At 39.7% G+C, this 23,175-nt stretch overlaps 1 protein-coding gene across 1 annotated transcript in view; it reads right to left on the bottom strand.

Annotated features, from left to right (window-relative positions):
- Window positions 1-817: 817 nt before the first annotated feature.
- The window catches only part of KCNK5 (potassium two pore domain channel subfamily K member 5), a gene marked incomplete at both ends in the record, with an annotated part of 31,078 nt that continues 8,720 nt past the window's right edge, over window positions 818-23,175 (bottom strand). Inside the window, 4 exons of the mRNA XM_082276743.1 lie at window positions 818-1,632; window positions 2,464-2,632; window positions 3,732-3,898; window positions 5,314-5,425. Of these exons, the coding sequence (XP_082132869.1) occupies window positions 818-1,632; window positions 2,464-2,632; window positions 3,732-3,898; window positions 5,314-5,425 (1,263 nt within the window). The remainder of the gene's footprint in view (window positions 1,633-2,463; window positions 2,633-3,731; window positions 3,899-5,313; window positions 5,426-23,175) is intronic.

Genomic DNA, 23,175 nt, shown 5'->3' with positions numbered 1-23,175 from the left:
TCCTGCTTGTGCTCATACATGCTTTGATCCGTAAGTCTTCCAGTCACTTTACTCTTTTAACAGTTCTGGGGCTGATGTGCAGCTTAGCAGCCCAACTGGTGAGCTTCATCCCAGATGATTCTTCCTTGTTAGAGGGCTCCTTCTCAATCCATTCCTTTAGAACTCTAAATTTTAATATTTTATTTATAAAATTAGAATTCACTACAATTTGACAAGCACTGACATATTCTACAGAGATGCTTCAGAAGCTTCCTTCTCAGTCTACCAGCACACCTCAGCTCAGATCTGTGTGTCCTGGCACTTCGTCTAAAGTTTCTCATTAAGTACAGCGTGCTAGCGCCGTATTTTTGGCGGTGACAACTTAACAATGGGCAACCCCCTTGATTTAATTTGTGATAAAAGCAGGATTCAAATCCAGGTTTTCAGAGGTGAAAGGCTAATGGAGTAACCGAACATGTTTGATGCCCAAAACAGTCTTGCAACAGTATAGTTACACTCCTTAACTATTTCCTCAATGAAATGTATGAACTCAGAGCAGATCCAGTGTATTAACTAGTCTTTTCTATTTTGTTCAAGAACCATAAAATCCAAAGAAGGAGTGGGACTCCAAATTCAACTGTTATTTTACAAGTCTGTCAGAAAAGCAAAGCTGATGGGCTCAGAAGCCAAGTTAGGATGGGAAAAGAAGACTGGAGTTTCTTAGTTTGGGACTTGCTTCTGTTTTCAAAGAGACAGGAGAAGCTGCAAACATATTTTTCTCCTTGCTCTATGTTCAATATGCACTGACCACTTTCAGAAAACCATTGTCCGGCATGCTTCACGTGGCAGCCTTCACATTGCTTACTGTATTATATTCATTCATCAGTTGTTCATAAGGCACAGAAAGTTCTAGCTCATTATTGGTAAAGGTAGATTCATCAGAGGATGGGAATTTTACCAGTTTTTTTGCGGTTTCAGATTCCTCTGCAAGATTATCATCCATAGATGATTTTGACGTTTCCTCATCATCTGAGATATCTTCGTCTTCATCATCATCTTCATTTACAAATGTTATATTGGCATTCTCAAATATTAAGGGTCGATAGTCTCTGGAATCCCACACTTCACCTTCTTCTTCACTAATCCTGTCCAGCTGATTTACAAACATGGTTCCTTCTAGAGGGCTGTCTCCAATACGTTTATCATGGAGGGGTCTCAGTACATGACCATTCTGAATGTCCAGGGAAGCCTCATCATACTCAAATGACTCTGTCTTTGTGTAAGTCACCTGAACATCTATACTGGCATTCATTTGTTTGCCATTTTCCACTATAATCATTTTGTCATTGCTTGTCTTCAGGGCCTTCTTCCCGATTTGCTTTATAAGGTCATTGTAGGTCTCTTCCTTCTTTGAAAGAAAGCTGAAAATGTTGACATCCTTTGAGGTACCCATCTGAAGGGGTTTTTTAGACCGAGGATGGTTGTCAAATGATTCTTTTCTTTTTTTCCTCCGTTTCTTGATTGCTTTGTGGACTTCCACAAACATACTGACCTTCCAGTTAACAAAGAGTGAGAGCCAAGCTAGTCCCAGATAGATCCATAACTCCACAAAATATCTGTAAAGCGCATGATAGTTTGCATCTGGATTTACACCTACAAGAAATTTAAAAACAAAAACATTACTGAAAGAAGACTCACAGCTGATAAACCTTTGAAGTTATGACTCTGAGAACTACTCTCTTCCTCACTAAAAGAGCCTCGTTATTTTAACACTGGTCTGATAGGTAGTAAGTGGGGATCTGAAAGAAAAAGTTGATCCCACATCTTCCACTTCTTGGCTGCATGTATTCTGACCACTGGACTAACAAAATTAAAATGCAGCATATCTATCCTCTCCTTATAAGATATAAAAGCGAACATTCTCCTGTTTGAAAACTACAAGTCTTCTTCCTGCCACTGAAGAATGTATATATAGGCACCTTCCTTGAGAAAAAGATTCAGAGTTCCACTTACAAGGACCACCTCTAAAGCCCTGAACAAAGCAGTGGATTTTAGAGAAAGAAGAGGCTTAGGAGGGAGAGAGGAATATACTCAGCATTCCCCATTGACTAGTTCTAGGCAGGTGTGGAGAGCACTGCCCAATGCCTACACATCCTGCTTAGTACACTGGACCCCATTCACACGTGCACAACTATCATGGTGGGTACAGTAGCTCCTTGCCTGAAGTAGAGACCTGGGGCACCAGAAGGACTTATGAACTCTGGAACTTGGCTGCCAAATTAACCCAATAAAGGCCTTAGGTGTCTACACCAACAGTGAAGAGACAGATCAAGTCCACTGGATCAGTACTGAGCCTTAAGTGAACATTCTATTCTGCAAAATGTGCTGGAAAAGCTTAGAAAACATCTTTTCGAATTAGAGTTTGGAAGTAGAATTGCCACACTATGCAAGTAATGAAGTAATACATAAAATACAATTACTGACCAGCAACAAAATCTCCAAATCCTATGGTGGTGATAGTGATGAATGAGAAATAGAGACCTTCAATGTAATTCCATCCTTCAGTCATCATGAAGACAAAGGGAGGAATAACCAGATGGACCAAGACACCCCAAACAATGAAAATAGCAGTGCATGTAATTTGGGCTTTCCTCTGTGAAGAAAAAAGAAAAAGTCAGGGAAAGATTTCAATTTTTTTTCCCCACCCATGGCACCAAGAATCATCTGACAGTACCAGATATTTCAGGGTTTTGTGCTAACAATTTAGCTACCATAATTAAAAGTCACTAAAAGTGACTGAAATAAACACACATTTTTTTCCTTTAGGCAGAACTCCCTATTCTTACAACTATTTGCTAAAAAAGGATTATTTCCTCATAGTTTTCTTTCACACTCTTGGAAGAGTTTAGTGAGTCCCTGGTATTTTATAAATTGGCATGGGATATGGACATAGCACTCTAGTCTAAAAAGCCATCAGTACCTCTGACTTTCCTTTTACTCTTCTGAATACAGAAGTCTTAAGATGTTTCTCTCCTACTTGTGTCTCCTTCCCTTTGCCACTCATGCAACCTCTGTACAAAACTGCACATACACATGTAGTTCACTATTATTTTCTGCACTTTCTTCTCAGGTGCAAAACCAAGAAAGTTCTTGCTCTGTTTCTGAAACCAGGACCCAAAGCAGTCCCAGCACCCTCCAGGCACTATGACCCTGCATTGCCTCCCATCTCTGGGCAGAGTTAGGACTGAGAATTCATTTGCAGTGGGGAAGGGAAGAAAAAACTCAAACAAACTCTCACCAGAACACCAACAAAAAGCCACAAACAAAAAACCACAAGCCAGTAATTCAGAACAAAATATTATTGTGCAGTAAGTTCACTGCACAGCAGGAAATATTCATGTTAGCATGCAGGCAGGTGGGAGCCAAGCAGGACAGCTTTTTTCATTTCCGTGCCTGAAGGAGCTTGAATGAAATGTCTGTGAAATGAAGACTTATGTACATTTGTCCTAAAGGTCTTTAATGTAAGAAGTAGTACCAAAGGTTTCTATGAGATCTCATTTTGCTAAACTTCTTGCAGAACTAACACATCAGACCCAATCCCTCTTTTAGTTATTTCAATGCAACATCATTTGGGAAAATTCATAGTTGTGCAAGTGTTCACTTACTACAAGATAAGCAGGCAAGTTAAGAAGTGTAAGCTTAATTCATGCATCAAAACTACACAGTTCAAGGGTAAACAAGTAAGGGCTTACCAGGCTTACTCCTCTTTTTGTCAGAAACTGGCCCAGCCTCTTGGCACGTCCTCCAAAGAACTTCCCCAGCGCACTGATCCACGTCAAGCAGAGAGGAACTCCAAAAAGCCCATAAAATATGCAGAAGAGACGCCCAGCGTGTGTCTTTGGAGAAACATTTCCGTAACCTGAAAGAGATAAGTATGTGGTCCGTCTGTTCTTGTTGAAGAGAATTCAAGGCACTTCTACCTGTGCACAAAACAACGTTGTGTGGGCTCCCACTGTGTCAGGCACTCCTTACTTCACCATCTAAAAGGGATTTTACTCCAGCTGCTGATCTTCTGAATCTGGATGCCTTCCAATTTCACTCTAGCAAACACGCAAAAAAACCCGCACTTCACGAGTTCCCTAGATTTTGTGCATCTTTTTCTGGACAAGATGGGATAAATACAAAATAAAGCTCATCTCAAAACTTCTGATATGATGCCCCGATCTTAAGCAGCACTATTAAAAACTTAATTTGATTCAATTTTATGGAATGAAACTCAAAATTCATCCTGAAGCTAGCTCCCACATGAAAGATCCACTATACACATTTAACTTGTGACCTGGTACCTTTGCAGGGTAAGAGCTTGTGAGTTAAGTGCAAGGTAAGTAAGTGCAAGATATTTCAACTGAATTTTGTTCTTTGCTGGTCACAGAACCCAACAGAGTATTACAGACTCAGGCTTCAAAATCAGCAGCCTATTTTCTGAACTTCTGACAGAGTTTTCTTCTTTACGTGTGTTATTGACTTCAACATTTTGTCATAAGTTACAATATAAGCTGAGTATTGTGAATTTCAAATAATAAAGAAAACCACAGTACTGCATATGGTTTAACAGTAAGACTTCTAAATCCAGTCCTCTCTGGTTATTTTGCATTCCTTTCTTTTTTTAACTGTAGGTGCAACAAGTATCTAACAACACCATGTAGAAAGATTTTTCTGTAAAAGCAGAAGGCAAATGATGTTGAGTTCTGAAAACCTATGTATCAGAGGAGGAAGAAGTCTTTTCAGTGCAGAGGGTCTTACAAGCACAAATCAGCAGTGATATTTAAAAAACAACAGTTGTTCTGCTTCACCTTCTTTTAAGAGGTGGATAAAAAGTCTAGCTTGTTCTGCAAGCCAGGAACACTGATGATTTAGTAGTAGCTCAAGAGGATGCATGTGTGTAACAAGACAGGAGTACAAAAACCTCATATGCACTTGCTTGAGGTATTAGTTTAATGGCATGCTTTGTTACGCTTTTGTTTTGGAATTTTAAGTGATTTGGAAATTTAAGTGCATGAATCAATGGAACTGGAATGACACCAGCCAACCCAAACAGCACCTGTAATCCATTACTGATTGGAAAGGCACACCTTTCTCTTCTGTACACCCATGGAGAGTGCCAAAATCCTCGTTTTTTTTCCTCTATGAATCTGCAGGTGAACACACACTCTAGGCAGCTCCAGCCATGGGGACTTTACTCAGTGGCTACCTTGACACAGAAATGGGAGAGTACAAACACACTAAAGCCTACAGAAAACTACAGTTAGGAAGGCTGATACAGCAAGTATTTACCGATCGTAGTGATCACAGTAGCAGCGAAGATCACAGCGTTAGGCCAATTCCAGTTGTTGAAAGTATTGTTCCCAGTGATGGCAACCCCCTGTCCAGCAGCATCTGACACAATCTGTAAGGAAAAAGCTCACTGTCAATCTTATAAAATCCTGGCAGCCTAAAAAAGAATGTGCCTGTCCCTCTCAGGTTTTCCCCCTTAGTCCCCCTTTCAAAATAATCTCTGAATTTTTTGTGAAAGCTGGCCTAGTATATTCACTAACAATAATTTTATGAAATACTAAAAAATTGTTTCACATAAGCAAAAGTAACACAGGTGCTCTGACATTTAAATAGGGAGTTTTAATTAGATAAACTTTTACTTGATTTACAAGTTTAAGCCGAATGGATCTCTTCCAGAGAGCAAATAACACTCCTGCAGACTAAACTAGCATTTAACCTCCAGTGCAGATCTTGAATCTGGTTTAATATTAGGGATGTCTTCAGAACTACTATCCATTTCAAAACACTGTTACATGCCTCAGCTTGACTTGGGCATGAATGTCATAGAATCCTTGGCAAAGCTCATGTGATTCATGTTAATTCACCTGCTGTCTCTACTGAAGTCAAACCATCTACAAGCAAACTGTAAAACTGTACATTTCAAAGACAGAGAAATTAACTTTTTTTCACAGCATTTCATGCAACAGGATTCCAATCATTGTCCTTGAATCAGGCCCTTTTCTTCTCCCATGCTGGAATCTGGTATGCCATGACAAATGCAAAGCACTTGTTAACAATGGTCCAGGGAAGCAAGTGAGGTCAGCAGCATTTCTACAGATTCGGCCAGTCAGTTTTTTAACAGCTCTTCACATCTCCAGGTGCTCAAGAATTCTTAACCACTCACCTTTTGTAGGAAGGAGCTTGGAAGAACTAGCCTCCCCTCCTTTTCCAAAATTAGATTCTAGAAAACACACTGATTAAAAAACCCTAATTACTATTTAGTGTAGAAAGTGAAAGTTTCAGATCAAAACCATGCATCTTGCCGATGCTGATGTGCATTTCTACCTCCCCAGAATAAAAGAAAAAAGCCAAACCAATGTACTATATTGTCTCTGTGAAATCTCTAGTTATTTCAATCTTTGCCCTGTCACATCATGATGCAGTTAAAACCTTATCAGGTTACTCTGCTTTTTTCCCTTCAGAGTAAATACTTATCAAAACTCTGAGGCTACACCCATATACAGAAAAGGTGAAGATATCTCCAAATGTTGATCTCTAACGCTATCCACTTTCTGTGTTTCTCCCTCAATAAGTGTTGAACGTAAAAACTATCTTCAGCTGATTACCTAAAAAATTGGAAGCAATGTACTTTTAAAATTTTTTTTTTTTTTAGGAATAAACATGACAGGTGAAGTTTATCTTAAACTGGCAAGAACTTATAAAGGTAACTACATCCAACTCTTCCTTCCCCCATCACCCCTTCCTTCCTTTCTACTTGATTAAGATCTGATCTTGGACCCAGCAGAGACTCAACACAAAGTTCAATCACTACTGAAAACATACACAAGTTAACACAGGTTTTAATTATTCTTCAGACTTAATACATATCACCACCCTCCTACTGCAATAAAAATGCCCTCAAAGTGAATGTATTGTGCATATACAAGATGCAAACAATGTAATTAAGAATGCACTTTCAACACAGAAGCTGTTACAGAAGATAAAAGGAGAAGCACTGAAAGTGAATGAAGGTAAAGAACTAGATTTTCTTTTTTCTCCTGCTAAACTACAAGTGTGTGCAAAACTGCATGCAGTGCCTTTCCATATCCTACAGGCTCCGGACAGAAAAGGACAGAATTCTTACCAAGGCACTCATTTATCATGAGAAAGTGGTGTACAAATGAGAACCTAGAACAGGCAGGTCGAGAGCAGGCAACTAAAACACACAGTGCCACCCCTCTTCAAAAAAAAAATGGATCACAGGAGATCATCTGAGGAGAAACCAATCAAAGTACAATCACTCATTCCTGCCACAGTCTGCAGATGAACTTCCTGGAAGTCCCAAAGGACATCCAAACCACCTGAAAAACACAATCTGTTCTCTATTATGCTTGAAAACATGCCTTGACTTCTTCCACTGCCTAAATGTTACACTAAGCACCAGTTTTCCAGTCATTTTCCATTCCATAAGCAGACTTGGATGTTTTTTAGTTGTTGTTTCCTCACAGAGCAAGTGATCTCTAAGAGACCCAGCGAACGATCCGTTCCCATTGTCACAGGCCATTATCTCATTACTCCACTTTGGTCTGACCTCATGAGCTCAGTTTCCCAGCACGGACAATTATGTCAAGACCTGCCAGGATCTGAGGTCTGGAGGTTTAAAGGGGGCCCAGATCTGAGGGGAAGAAGCTGCTGGACATAGCTGCCCTTCACAGCCAGGCAGCTAACATATGGGGGGCAGATGACCAGCTCTACAAGTTATATACAGAGAACCACAGATACTTCTCCAGACACAGCTGACACCCTCTTCCTGTCCCTATTTGCACACAGCTATTGGCTATTAGCACAAAATTATCTGTCATCTCCAGTCCAGTCTTTTAAGTTACTTTATACCTGCAATAAGTCTGAATGCACTATATGCATCCCAGCTGCAGGAATGAAGATAGTCACAAAAATGCTTAGATAGCTTTGGTGCTGTGGGAAATATGTAGCTGCTTTCCAAGCAGCATAACTTCTGCCATACTGAAATAATTAAAGATTCTGGCTTAGAACAAAAAATGTGAGTGGACATTATACAAGTGAACAGCAAACATGGCTGTGTTTTTTTTGCCTGGCAAATCTGTTAGGCTCTAATGTCAGAGATGCCTGTATCTTCATACGCTAGGATACAGAATGCCTCAAGTTGGCTGTGCTTGATTTCTCAAACTACAGAAAACTTCCTCCAAAAAGTCTTTGGATTGTAAAATAGGAAGCAAGGAAGAAGAGGGTAGATAGTGCAAGTGTTCTTAGTATCTTGAAAGATGTAATTTAAAAATACCTTTTCAAGTAAGCCCAAATGCAAAAGCTGAAAATAGCTAACTCATAATTTATACATTGCCTTAGGTCTCACCTCAGGACAGCTAATACTGATAAAGGCAGGACTGTATTTTCAGTCAAATGTCTTTTGCCTCACAGAATTAAACCCTCTCTTCTCCCTCATTCCCTGCTTCTCCAGTTCTGCTTCTTGGCAAGGGAAAAACGCAAAGAAGTTTCAGGGACTCTTGTGTTATTATTGGAAGTTAAACAGCCTTAAAACTACCACCTCTTCTGGAGACATTAACACAAGCAGAAAAAGGGACGCAATTTGAAAGTAACAAAGCAGATAATATGCTCCATTTGCAAGGTACCTCTTCCCACTTTCCCACAAACCCCAGCCCTGCTCCAATACAGCCTTGTGTTTCCTGGCTTTGGTGACATTTTTATTAACCCTCTGATGACCAGGAAAACTCCAGATTCACCAGGCATCACAGGAAATAGTTGTTAAATCTCCTCTGTCTTGGACAAAGGAGAGCCATTTAGGCACATACCACTTGAATCCCCCCTATATGAGTAAGAGTAGGGCTGAAAAGTTCTCAAAACAAATTCAGAAATAGCAAGGTGAAGTCTTGGCCCAAATAGGGCACACACCATTACTAATTTTTTTCTAAGAGTTAAGGAGTGCAAAAAAGTTGTGATACAGGTTTTGCATAACAAGTAGGAATGATTTAATATTTGGCACAAAATCTTAAGATACTCTAGTAAGGAATAGTTGGGTCTGATGACAATAAGCAATAGGAAAGAAAAAGGACTTCTGGGGTACTTGTGGCCAGATAGACAGATACACCAGACTGAAGACAGAAGACAATAAACTGGCTATATATAAACTAGAGCAACAGATCCTGCCCCACAGGCACACTACTACATACAGGAAGAACAGCCAGATATTGCTCAGAGCCAGGTTTCGTTTGAAGAGGCTAAAGCCTCCCATCTTATTCAGAGCATTCCCTGGAGATTTGACATGTAAGTCTAATGGCAGCTTTAAGGTTCTCCCAGTGGTATGAACAATTGTCTTTTGAAATGCTGCTGTTCCACAAGAAAGGAGATGTAATTGAATTATTAAGCCTGAAATCAGACCCAGTGGCTTTCATTCTACTCTCAACAGTATTAGACTGTAATGGACAATCACAGCTCGCTACTGGATCCAAAAGCTGAATCCACTAAAGCAGAAACTGACCCATCCTTTGAGGACTCCTAGGCTTTGTCCTCACTTCTGACTCCAAAAGAACATGGGAGTAATTTCTCTTCTTTCTCAAGTTCTTTTATCAAGGATGTAAAGATTTAGTACACTGAAAAACACTGAATTACAAATCTACCAAGGACTTCAGAGACTTTCCTACAAGGAATAAAAGCTTCAACAGCAATCTTTTTTCACACTGACATCTAAACCTTTTATACAATTTGAAGAAACCAGAAAAGTGCAGTAGTTATCTAATCATAGGTATGCATAATACTGACAACTCAGTCAATCACAATAAAATTGTCCAGGGTAACAAATTTTAAATTTAAACTATCAGATGAAACTCATATACTGCTGTTCATTTCAGCTTTAACCAAATGCAGTAGCAGCAGGGCAAAACAGATAGGTGAAGTCATACAAGCATTTGTATGAACAAAAAGCCTAAAGGAACTCCTGGTTACCTTAAAATACACAAACAATTAAAATCCATGCCCATGAAAACTGCACACCCTTTTACTTGTCCCACATGGGTTTTGCAGTGACTTAGGTTTTCTGGCTCCAGCTATAAACTTACAGTAGCAGTCAGCTGTTTATAATAATCATATTTTTAAATGCAATAAAAACGCATTTCATTGTTAATGAATATCTTTCCAATAATAAAAAACTTGAGTCACATGTTAAGACTCCCAGGTCAGATATACATTACAAAGTTCTGCTGACCTGGATAATACTGTCTCAGGATTGATTACACGTACATAAAGGGAAAAGAAACCCTCTCAGCCAGTAACCCTTTTCAAGGAAAAATGTCTGTGGGTGGTCACAGCTAGATTGACAGGACAGCCTCCTCAGACTCCTTATGCAGACAGGCAGCACAGTGGCCATGGCCAGAAATTTCCTGTTCTGTTGGCATATTGCACTTTGACATCTGCTTGCACATTAAAAGCAGCAGAACCTATTTCACAGGTACAGTTTGAATTTTGTAAGTACTTTATAGCTAGATCAAGTTGTAGATTCACAGTCAAACTCGAATATATGCATCCTGGCTTACAGCTCAACTACTGACTAAGTTTGTGGGTTTAGTTGTTAAACAACAAATATATAATATAACACTAAATGCCATAATCTATTGTTCTGAGTTATGGTCACTGGAGAAAGTGAGAACAACAAACAAATGAAGTAGATATTGAAGGTGACTGGCTTTCACTCTGCACCCCTGATGTGCCCCAACTGAATGGAAGATACCGTCCATCAGAGAAAATATTTTCCTCTCTGGAATACCTTGGCAGCTTGGGGTTTGGGCAAGGAAAGGGAAAGTGAAGCCAACTATGCAACTAATGATTTTACCAATGAGTAAAAAACTCTTTCTCCCCAATTACTTTTCATGTCTAGATATATGAGGTGTATACAAGTAATGTTCTATTAAAATTTCCTGTTTGAGTTTTTCGAAGACTTCATATTAACCTATATATTCTTTCACCTCTCATCCCAACCTCAATTACAAAGACAGATGCAGTACTGCTAAGAAAATCTTGCTGTGCCACGCTGCTTACTTTGGTAGCCAGAGATACAACGTGGCAGAGCTGCAGAAAGCCCAGAGAATTCACATACGGTGAAATGATTTCATCGAGGCAGCAGAAAGATCAGCTATTCCCATGTCATCTTTAGGATGGCTGCTATACACGTGCCTGTGCACACAAATGGAAGCTCATCACTTCTTGGAAAGGAAAAAAAAATTCTTTAAGGATTAGAATACAAAAAGACCCACACAGCCTAGAATACAGAACAGCAGCACCCTATCTGGATGCTTATTTCTTCCACTTGGCACCTGGCACCTTTCGTATGTAATCTGCTCAAGGCAAGAGCTCTCAGGAATCGATGGTAGTTACCATCCACCCCTTTTGAGCAGCTCAAAGCCACCAGAAAGGCACGCAGTTGTGGTTCCTGCCATCTTTTTCACTCCCATCTCTACTGTAATGATAGACTTACCCTGACTGCTTGCTTGGACTCAAGAGTTCCCAGCTGAATCACGCTGGCATATGACCAGGGCCAGCACACAGGGCCAAACGTAGAAGCCTTTGAGGCTGCCTTCGCCGCTCGACAGTCTCTGCAGGATTACACGAACCAGCAGGACTTAGGATAGCTGACCTCTCATTTCCCTCTCAGCATTATCTGTGTTTGCAGTATGAATTTTGTGTTTGTCAGGGCAAGAACCATGCCAGATGTAAAAAGAAGTCTTTTAGCTGAGCCCTGGATTTCCTACTTGTCTTCTGTGGGGAATGGTTTGCGACCTTTTTTGAGAAAGAAAAATAAGACAAATGAACCACATTGTCTCAGTCTGACAGGCAACACCCTCGTGTCTTGCTAACCTGTGAAAGTTTTACTGTCCTTTACTGACCTATGCAGAGAGTTGAGCTGGAAGGTGGTTGGGGCAAGAGGTGCAGGATATGAGTCAGCAGCACCTGCACTATAGAAGGATGGTGGGAATTAACAAATTCCACATTAAATGAAGAGGACATCAGTTGACTACACAAGTCTGATTCCAGATCAACTGAACATAAAGGAGTGACTCCTCAGCTGGCCTATATTAAACTAGGTTCTGCAAGACTCTTGATAATCCTAGAATTTATACAGTCTGTTTTAACAAACAAAATCCAAGGCAGAAAGAGCACAATGGGGTTATGGACAGTAGCCACCCACCACAAGGTCAAAGCTGAAACTGAAGCAAAAAATTGGAAGTAGTCATTGAGGGAATAACATTAACTTTCACTTCTAGAAGAACAGAAGCTCCACAAGCTTAATGCTTGGTGTTGACAGATGTAAATAACACACATAATCAAAAGAATACATGAAGATTGTGCAAAAACCTAGAGATATCACTATGAGTATACAGGATTCCTTCCCCCTTATCTATGAATTGAAATGGAAAAAAAAAACCAAACCCAAACTCTGGAAAGCAAGTGTTATTCCCCAGGTTTACATTCCTGCGTAGATCAACTACAAATAACAAGGGATAAGTTTTCCCCTTGCTGTCACAACCAATCACTCCATAAATGCAGTGCAAATGCTATTGCAAGGAGATACATATTTTGCATTTTTCTATCAACACTTTCGTCTTAAATATAGTTCTCCTATCAAAGGACAAAGTTTTGAAAACTCCCAGTAGGGGAAAAAATCCTGGCAAAATATGGTTTAACATACTTCAAAGGGAGGAGTTTGTTCCAGCAACAGCAAGATTTAATTCAGAATGAGATTATATTTTTACACTTCTAGCAATACAGCAGATAGAGTATTCTCACTTTTCCACAGTCTTTGGAGAAAGAAGAACAAGAAAGAAATAAGTCTTTTTTTTTTAACTGCTTCGACATGTCAGTGGTTCTTGTTTGCGTGCTTTTAATAAGGCAATTATAAAAGTTATTTAAATTTGCTATAAGTGACTTTAAATGATCCACCAGTATCTTATAGCATACAAAACAGACACGTGTATGTAGAGTTCAAATGCACTGTATATAACACACTTTATCCAAAAGATTATATAACAAGATTGAACTTGCTCTGCAGAAAAAGTTTGGCTAATCTTGTTGATTCTTCATGTACCCAGCCAACTTCTTAGTGTTTCATTCTGTTCATGCAACAGTGCTTCTCAATGCACAAATGAATAACAGAACCAAGACACTCTATTGCTTTACCTTCATTATGCTTTGGCCTGTCAGGAACTTGTACCTTCACCTAAGCAGAATTTTTCTTACCTAATTGAGCTTCCAGCACCTGCCACTTCATACAAAGCTGTCCCCACATCTAAGCCTTATGTTTAAAGAATGCACGTAAATACATGCCTGGTTTTCACTTTGCACAGTTTTGTGATATAACAGACAGCAAACTAGACTCATTTTTGGCTGCTAATTTAGAACACAGCACACCCAGAAGGTTTTTTCACATGTGTCTTGTTCTTGATTTCTTATTTAGGTAATTTTGTCACAATTCTTTATTGATTTTTTTTTTTAAGTGGGGAAACTCCTGTTCCTAGACTTCAATGTGGCTAGCACTTCTTTTCTTTTAAAGCAGTCTTGCTAGTTTTATTAGAGGGAGAAAGCACAGAGTGGGATACCTTGTCCTTTACTGGACTTTGAAAGCAGATTCCACTGAAAGTAATTAAGTACATGCTATGAAGAAAACTGTGGATTAGAGCTCGACATCCCTTTTAATTTACTGATTAACCAGCACAGAACAGGCTGTCCAGTAAGAACACAAGACAAGAAACTACTAAACAAGATACGACCAAACACAGAGAAACACTGAAGTAGTCTTTACCAGAGAGAAAATACTCTTGGACTAAATAACTGCATCACTGTGCTGTAAAGAAGCCCTGCGTATGTGTGTATGTCCTTCAAACGACATAACTGAGTTTGAAGAGGGGTTAGAAACATCCACATATTAATCCTACAAACATACCTTCACACTTGAGAATATTCACTATTTAGTATAATTCTGAGGATGCTTCTCTAAGGCTTATTTAGGTCCTCAGAACTGAGGAAGAGCATTGACATATCCCAAAGCAAACTGGAACTGCTCAACACGAGCTCCAAAATCATTCTGCAAAAGAGTTTGTTGGATATGCCAGTGAATTCCTATATGCATCTGAAGTTCTATCACATTAGCTGTTCTTAAAATTCACACTACCCAATCCCAGAATGGCCTGTAAATACAAAGAGATTTAAACAACAGCATCCTTCCTATGAGTTAGTGAATCTATTGTGGTTTTGTGGCCATGCTTTGGTAGTGGGGGGGGGGCTATGGGGTGGCTTCTGTGAGAAGCTGCTTGAAGCTTCCACCATGTCCAGCAGAGCCAGTGCCAGCCGGTTCCAAGACAGATGTGCCACTGGCCAAAGCTGGGCCAATCAGAAGTTATAGAGGCAACACCTCTATGATAACGTATTTAAGAAGGAAAAAAAAGTTATTGCTCAGATGTAACTGCAGCCAGAGCAGAGAGGAGTGAGAATGTGAGAGGAACAGCTCTGCAGACACCAAGGTCAGTGCAAAAGGAGAGGCAGGAGGTGCTCCAGGCTCTGGAGCAGAGATTCCCCTGCAGCCTGTGGTGCAGACCATGGTGGAGCAGCTGTGCCCCTGCAGCCCATGGAGGTCCATGGGGACACAGAGATCCACCTGCAGCCTGTGGAGGAGACCCACCGGAGCAGGTGGATGCCTGAGAGGAGGCTGTGACCCTGTGGGAGGCCTGTGCTGGAGCAGGGTCCTGGCAGGGATCTGCAGGCCCATGGAGGGAGGAGCCCCCGCTGGAGCAGGTTTCCTGGTAGGACTTGTGACCCCATGGGGGACCCCTGTTGGAGCAGGCTGTGTCTGAAGGACTGCATCCCATGGAAGAGTGACCCAGATTGCAGCAGTTCATAGAGAACTGCTGCCATGAGACAGACCCACACTGGAGAAGTTCACAGAAAACTGTCTCCTGTGGGAGGAACCCCACAGTGGAGCAGGTGAGTGACTCCTCTCCCTCAGCAGTGGCAGGAACAATGTGTGATAAGCTGACCATAACCCCCCATTCCCTGTCTCCCTGAGCCACTGAGTGGGGGGAAGTAGAGTCTGTGAAGGAGGGAGGGGTAAGGGGAAGTTGTTTTTAAGAATTATTTTACTTTTCATTATCCTGCTCTGATTTTGTTAGTAATAAATTCAATTAATATCCCCAAGTTGAAACTGTTTTGCCTGTGATGGTCACTGGTGAGTGATCTCTTCCTGTCCTTATCTCAACTCACAAACCTTTCACTGTATTTTCTCTCTCCTGTCCAGTTGTGGAAGAGAGTGATAGAGAGACTTTGGTGAGTGCCTGGCATCCAGCCAGCGTCAACCCACCACATTTTACTATTGCATACAGTCTCCAGGACCTTCCAAAAAGCACGAGTTAAGTTTTTCAAAAGCATTTGTGTTTAGATACAATGCCATTATAAATAAAACATAAGAGATAATACTGTCACAGCTCCCTACCTTTATTAAGGCTAGTGGCTTAAAAATCTGTCCTGACTGCAGAATAGACCTCCTTTCTGACTATTCTGCCAGTTGGAAAGGAGTTTTCCCACACCTTCTCCCAGGCACTGATGATGGATAACACTCTTCCTCCCCTTCTCTTCGGCATTATTATTTTAACACAGCACCAATTACACATGTTTAACAATGCAGAAAGTTCTTCAGCGGACTGAGTCTAAAAAATAACAGTGGCAAATTTAAGTCTGGGCATTTCAGGGGTTTTTCTCCTGGGTTTTATGTTTTTGCAAGGGCAACATGTGTGTGGGAACAATGCTAAAATGATAAATTTGTAACAGGGACCAAGCATTGAGCTTTATTAATCCATAACTGCTGACAGTGGCAACCCAGTGAAGAGAGGAAATAATTGATTTAACATGCAAAGGGCAGTCTCAATAAAGACAGTACTAGAGGCACAAGCACCTCTTTTTGTTTCTGTGTTCTCTATATGCTTCCTAGTCGGCAAAATGAATGAGGGTAGAGAATGCACATTTGTCACATGTCACACAAACACTCCTTATTTCAGTCTTTTAAGTGCTCATCTGTTTTCTTGTTTTTCAATTAAAATTTAATCAGACTAAGTGATCCTTTAGAAAGGCAATCTGTTAATTAACCCATATAAGACAACAGAAATCATGCTCTTCGAGCACAATCTCAATTTATTATCCAGAAATAGCTCTCATTAGTCAGAGACAAGAAAGGGGGAAGTTTTTACATACAAATTTAGAAGATATATGCTCTACTTTGGTTTTAGCTTGTTATCTGAAAGCCATGAAATAAATAATGAATTTGGAGGAGATGTAAAGAACCATCTTTATACATGTCTGAACCTGAAAGACACATAAAACTCTAATTGTGGCTTAAATATAATATTTATGAGTCTGGAAACTTCAGAACACAGTCCAGTGGAAACAATTTGTGAGTTTACAGACAAATTAATTCCACATTATTGTTTGGAAACAGAAAAGGTAAATAATTCTGCCAGCTATTCCCTGCTTGAAAAGATGATCAAAATTAGACAAAGCATGAGCAGTATGAAACTGGATACATAAGATTTGAGGATAAAAATTTTATGGCACTCTACAGTGCCAGCATTTGCTATATTGAATATTTTTTTCTCCTACATTCCCCTGCACACACTCCATCCTCCACCTCCTACCCCGCTATTAAAACCAGACATTCACGTGCTGGACATTTTAGAAATTCATGTAGATGTAAATGCTGATCACTGCACGAATTCTACTCTATCTACAGCTAAGTCCTCAGGGTTGTTTCTACTTGGAGCAGCAGTCTTAGTAATGTATAATGTTCTGCAAGATTAGCTGCTCAATCAGCGCTGGTAACTAGCACCACCACCTTTTCCTTCCCTCCAAGGTGGACACAAATATCACGAAGTGCATTGATATGTTTGAGTTCTGAAGGGAAAGTTACAGCTGAGTAATAAACCTAATCAAGAGACCTTTCCTGAGGATATGATGCTTCCCAAGATGCAAGTGCACATTTTTTTGTGTGTCACTTGGCATGGAGAACAAAGACTGAGAATTTTAAAGTTAATGGAAAATATCCTGGGAAACAATCCCCACTGACACGATGAGAGAATTATCTCTTGTGGGACAAACAAATGGGTGGGGATCAAACTTAACCCTCCTAGCTTCCCAACTTCTGCAATATCTGAAAAGTAATAGAAAAACAGTAATTCCAGGAAAGGCTGTCAATTTAACAACAGAAAGTGCCTGTCTATAGATGAGAACCACGGCAAAACCATTTGACTTAGTTCAATTATAGAGAGAGTAGGTTAGCAAAATACAGTTTAAAATGTATCTATAGTTTCTTTAATTTCCTACTTCAGTCTATGCTACCAACTTCAACTCTCCTTGAATTAGCCTGAAAGAAGAGGAGAGCTCCAAAACTTCCGTATCTTGAAACTGGACCTCACTGCCCTTGAGAACAACATAGGTTTTGTCATCATTTTGTTTAGAGAAGATAAGCAATTTGTACTGCAAAAATGAAGGGCAAGAGGAGATAGCATTGCTTTCTTTGTACTATATCAGAAACTATAATGCAAGACCACAAACAAAAGCCATTTAAACAAAAAGCCATTTGGTACAAGAATAAATAACAACAACAAAAAAGCATGAGTGAAACTAAACTGCAAATTAAAACAGGTTCTCAACCAGGCAATAGCTGTTAATCAAAGCATTCAGCATGGTAGTGTGCATGAACCTCCCTGCCTAAACCAAGATCCAGATTAACAGTGATTGGTTTAGCTAATGTAAATATTTCTGCCATGTGGTGTCAGAGGCAAGATTTTGGATCTGGAATCCTTATTAATACTCTAGTGCACTGGGGAGCCTATTTTTATCCTACAGTAAAATCCTCTTAGTAAGAGAGAACGTGTTCTTCAGAGAGATGTTGGGAGAAAGTGTTTACTCTTTCACCATTTTCTGTGGCTCCATTCAAAGGCATGCAGGAGCTCTCCCTCAAGGATGGACATGATGCAGAGCACCCAAGAGATAAACGGTGAAGAGCAAAACAAATTACTTGGAAAGAAAGAACTCTGCTGATAAATAGAACACCAACACTTTTGCAGCACCACCTGTCAGGAGATTTATTTTTTCTCCTGACAGACTTCTAACAAGAACGTCTTTAAGTAAGGTTCGAGCAATATAGAATACATATAATTTCCTTTACTGAATATATTAGTGGTTCTATGAAGTGGACACATTTCCCTACTGACTTTGTGAAGCCTTATCTTAGGGCAACATTGAAAAGAAGTACAAGTAAAGATTAATGATTTTGTAATGATAATTTGCACTCCTTATTTGTACAAAGTGCTATTCTACTGAAGGTTTACAGATGGCTGTTATGTCTCCAGCTATAGACATAACACAAGAGCTATCCTCTTCAGATTAAGCAAATTTTGCATGAAAATATTCCATCTGACAATGGAAACAGCACTGATCTGAGCAACCTGGTCTAGTGAAAGGTGTCCCTGCCCATGGCAAGGGAGTTGGAACTGGATGATCTTTAAGGTTCCTTCCAACCCAAACCATTCTATGATTTGTTCTTTTTTTTGTAAAAAGCAATGCAAGCGTTACATCTGTTTTTGCAGCTTTCCATCATAAGCATCTATTTTACAAAATAAGTGTTTTAAAAATAGGCAGTTTAAGACATTTTCAGTCAAAACACACATGTGTTTTCTAAAAAGTCTTCACATTGTGTACATGAGTGTTTGTGGAAACCTGTTGTAGTCTGCCCAGACATGATTTGGATATTGCTTGTTGATTTCATGGTCTGCAGTGAGTTCCATATTTTGCCTTTCTCCATCCTCATGGAAACTTCCCATTGCTTTCCCAAACTACCTTTACTAAAAGGAATGCCCCAAGACTGAGGCTTCATTTTTCATGCAGTAAAATTCGAGGACAAAATTCACAGAAGGATGTTCAGCCCAAACGGGATTGGACCTACACACACCTCCTCACTAAGGTCAGTTGAGGCCAAGCCAACATTGCCCACATGACCTGAAAGAAAAACGGAGTAGTCAGGTCTTTGGAAATATTTGTTGCTCTTTCTACACCATGAAATCAAGCATGCAATCAAGAAGAGAAAGCAAACTTAAGACCTCTGATCAGAAACTGCACAGTTGTTAAAATGGTACCTGGTGAATTTTGAGGGGTTTTGGCAAATTGAATCTTTACAGTTGAATGAATAAAGCTTTCCCTCACTACCAACCATTGCTGTCCTGCTGCTAATTTCTCTTTGACATAACAACTAGCTAACAACATGCTTGATTAGGGACCTCCTGGCCCACATGTGTAAAAAAGCAGACGAGGGGTGAACTATTGTGATGAGAGAATTGTTTATTCTGCAATAATCCCCCACATTTTGGAATAGTTTTTATTTTAGAGTAAACATGAAGTCAATGAGATTTAGGTGGTAAGAGTCCATAAAAAAAAAAATTTCAACAACTGGAGCTCTACTTCTATTCTGCAGTACAAATAGGTGTTACTGTTTCCTTTGGAAAAAAAGGTCTAACCTGTAGGGAAATTAACCTCTTGGAGGCATGTCAATATTTTTACAGCATGCACTGTTTAAGACTTGCTCGTGTATGATGTATAGCATGGACAGTTAATTTTCCTATAAGTCATAATTCATAGGACAAACAATGTGAGGGGTATTAATGGAAAGAGATCAACAAGGTTATTTCCTTTTTATGACTTTCTGCAGAGTTAAATAATAAGTGAAACTCTTAATTCAGCAAATAAGTTAACTGGAACTATTTTGTCATTGCAGAATTGAATACTGAAGCTTCCCTATTTGTGATACTTGCAGATCCTACCCTTCAGCGAACTAATGTTGCCTAATTTTATTTCTCCTTTCCATTTATGTGTAATGGATGTAAATACCAACTGTTTTGAAGAGGCATCTGCCTTTTTTGACAGACCACGACTAGAGAATTTAACAGTTTATATGGATTTTCCCCCTATTAATTTCAGGACTAGATTCCAGTTTTATGAACTACTTAATAAACTATTTTGATGAAAAGCATATTCAGTGCTTTACCAGCATTCCCTTGCTCTTGTGATTAATGCAATAATAGAAAAGCTTCCTTTTCACTTTCCCAAGTTCCACATAGACATGTTTTGAAGACAAATTAGCTAAAGGTTATTGCTGCATGAGAACTGCAGCTGTTCTGCAGATGCTGAGTGTCCCTACTTTCCATTGGCCCACAATCATTCTCATACTGAAATAAAACCTATCAGAATATGTCATAACTTTCATTATTACAGCTTAATTTTGTGGGCTTCTGTTCCAATATGCTTATAACAAACTTTGCCGTGGACAGGGAAAAGAAAAAAAAAAGTATTTCAACAATTTTTATGTTGCATCAGCTGAAATTAAGACATTGGAATAATCTATAATAGCAGATTAAGCTTCCTTCCTATCTGAATACATACATGGTGACTAATGTAGCCAACTCCCCTTTAGAAGGGCTTTGGAAAATGCTGCTGTCCCCATTTCAGAGATAAGAAAGTGGAAGCAGAAGAGTCAAGAGTTTAATCAAGCCCTCACACCAGCTATGTTAGGCAGGGTTAGAACCACACAGTGTTTGCATGAGCCTCTTGCAACAGAGCTGGTACCGATTGCATAAGCAGATGGTAACCCATGCAGCAGTCTGTTTCCAAAATAATACATTTCAGTTCAGTTGCAATTGATTCAAGTAGATTTAAATGAAACCAAAACAGTCCTATTGTCAATAAAAACACAGTTTATTGAGATTAATTTACTAGATGGAGAGGGGTTGGACAGAATATGTTGATATTACATAGGAGAAGCAGAAATGGAAACTGAGTTTAAAATTGTGCTTCCTGACACCTCCTCCCCCCTAGCCTACCATGGTCACAGTGTATAAGAATAGTTGATTAGGACAAGTCAAAACACAAGTGATCCAAGCTTGACAGCTTTGCTTACAGAGGCCCAATAAGCTTTTCAACTCAGTGAGTAAATTGAAGCACAAAGTAACATTGCATACTGCACTCTCCCCCATTTATGGCCATGCATTAAAATACGCTTCAGATTAAGAAATTTACAGAAAGTCACTTGTCCAGAACACTCTAAAAACTGTTCAGAGTTTGTTTCTTAGGCACTAGGAGGAAATAGACTTTTGGTTTCACAAGCACTTTGTATTTCATCCCCAAATTTCAATACAACTTTAAAGGTCTTGTTTCCCTGAAGACTAGAAGCTAGAAGCTGCTGCCGAAGCGTGCTAGTAGCATCACACACGCCACTTCCTATTTAACAACCTATCTTAAGGAGAAATTAGTATTAAAAAAAAAAAAAGGCAGGTCCTTGTAAAACAACTTACTTGTCTGACAATTCAGTGGGCTTACACATGCTAGAATAAAAATCTTGCTTGTCCCAACAGCATCAAATAAAAAACCGAAAGTGATCAGACTTGGGTGGAGCAGAGTACTACTTGTAACAACATTTTTAATCAGGTAGACTTTTGAACCACAAAACAGGAACAAGAAAAAGACACACTGTTGGCTATTAACTCTTTAGGGTAATACCTTCACTAAGCCACCTTGTTAAGCCAAACTAACAACCAGGTCTCCAGGGTGAACAAAAACTTTACATAACCTCAACCACACAGACTAGTCTCTCTCCCTATATCATTCCTGTATCAGGCAGCAGGAGGAGGAGGCAAGGCAAGGCATGCTTCCAATGTCAACAGGGACAGGATGCTTTGTATGAATAGCAAGGTGATGGGTTTATGTAAAGAGGTCTAACACGGGGAAAAAAACTTGCCACAGAAATGCTCTTAGCTTTGAGATTTCTGTTATTATGTATTTAGCTTTATCCAGGGCTTAACCTGAAACAAAACGTTTTTGTATTACTTACTGTAAGTCTCTTCAACACTAGATTAACTCAAGACTGATCTTTGAGGAGGACTGGGGAAAGAGTAGAGGCTGCTCTGAACAAATGTTTTCAAATACAGAGATCTGCTGGCACAGTTACAGCAGGTTAGAAAGAAGTGTGATCAGTAACTGAGATAACATGCAAAGAAACGTCTGACCTAGACACTCAGACCTGTAATCGCTTGGTTTGCCTAGTCTATGTTATTTCTTCTGTTGGGCGAGTGAATTAGACTGCCAATAACATCAGTTTGCTGCTAAGAGCTGGCTGTGCATTAGAGTATTTCTTAAACACAGTTGTGTCAGCATATATACAAACCCCATTTTTTCAGGAATTGTATAACATTAAAAACCACACATGCAACACGTGCACTGGAACACAATCTTCTGCTATTTTAATATATTCTGCACTATACTAGTAAGTACACAGAAGGGGCTTTCTTACCAAGAGAGCTTCCAACCACTAACTGACAGAAAGCAGAACAGATACTACTTCAATAATTCTCCAATAACCTTTTCAGTCCTGTACCACACCTAGTTCCTGGTCAAAACCCAACTGTAAACTAGAAATTGCATATATCCTGTGGAAAGGATTTAAAGTAAGCGAAAAAGTAAGCTTAGTCAACTGAAAAATCTTCCCACTTTAAGACTACCAAACCACACACACTTTCAGATTCACAAAATTTCCCATACGTCTGCAGGTTTCCCCTGAACGGCTAACAAGAGACAAATTGCAGGCAAAGAGCAATGTACAGCACTGACGTGTGGCAGGTGAATAACACTCTGTGCCCTGTCACTTCTCAACTGTCCCATCCCTAAGGATGTATTAAAGCCAAACCACTTTGTCATCTTCTTGCTACTGTATTAAAGGCAAGAGGGATCAGCTGGCACAAGTACTATAGTTGCTGCCTTCTGTTGTATTCTTTTCCTTCCTAGCCCAGATTTCCTGAAAGTGACATCATGACTGTCCAGCAGCATTTATTACCTTCTCAGAAGCTGAGACAGGGGAAGCACTTGCACATTTCTAAGTAGAGAACCCTCAAGCTTAAAAGCTGCTCACGTTCAAGATGCCAAGGGAGTCAACAAAACCACAGAAAAGCTGCAGTTACCTCAAATAAGTGAGACGGTTTTCCTAAGATGCACAGAATTCAGCTCAAAGCACCTAGTCAATGTCTAGTGTGGAAC

Source organism: Coloeus monedula, assembly GCF_965178545.1.
Source record: "Coloeus monedula genome assembly, chromosome: 2".
NCBI lineage: Eukaryota > Metazoa > Chordata > Aves > Passeriformes > Corvidae > Coloeus > Coloeus monedula.
The sequence above is the reverse complement of the archived record's forward strand: the minus strand, read 5'-3'. Positions and strand labels throughout refer to the sequence as shown.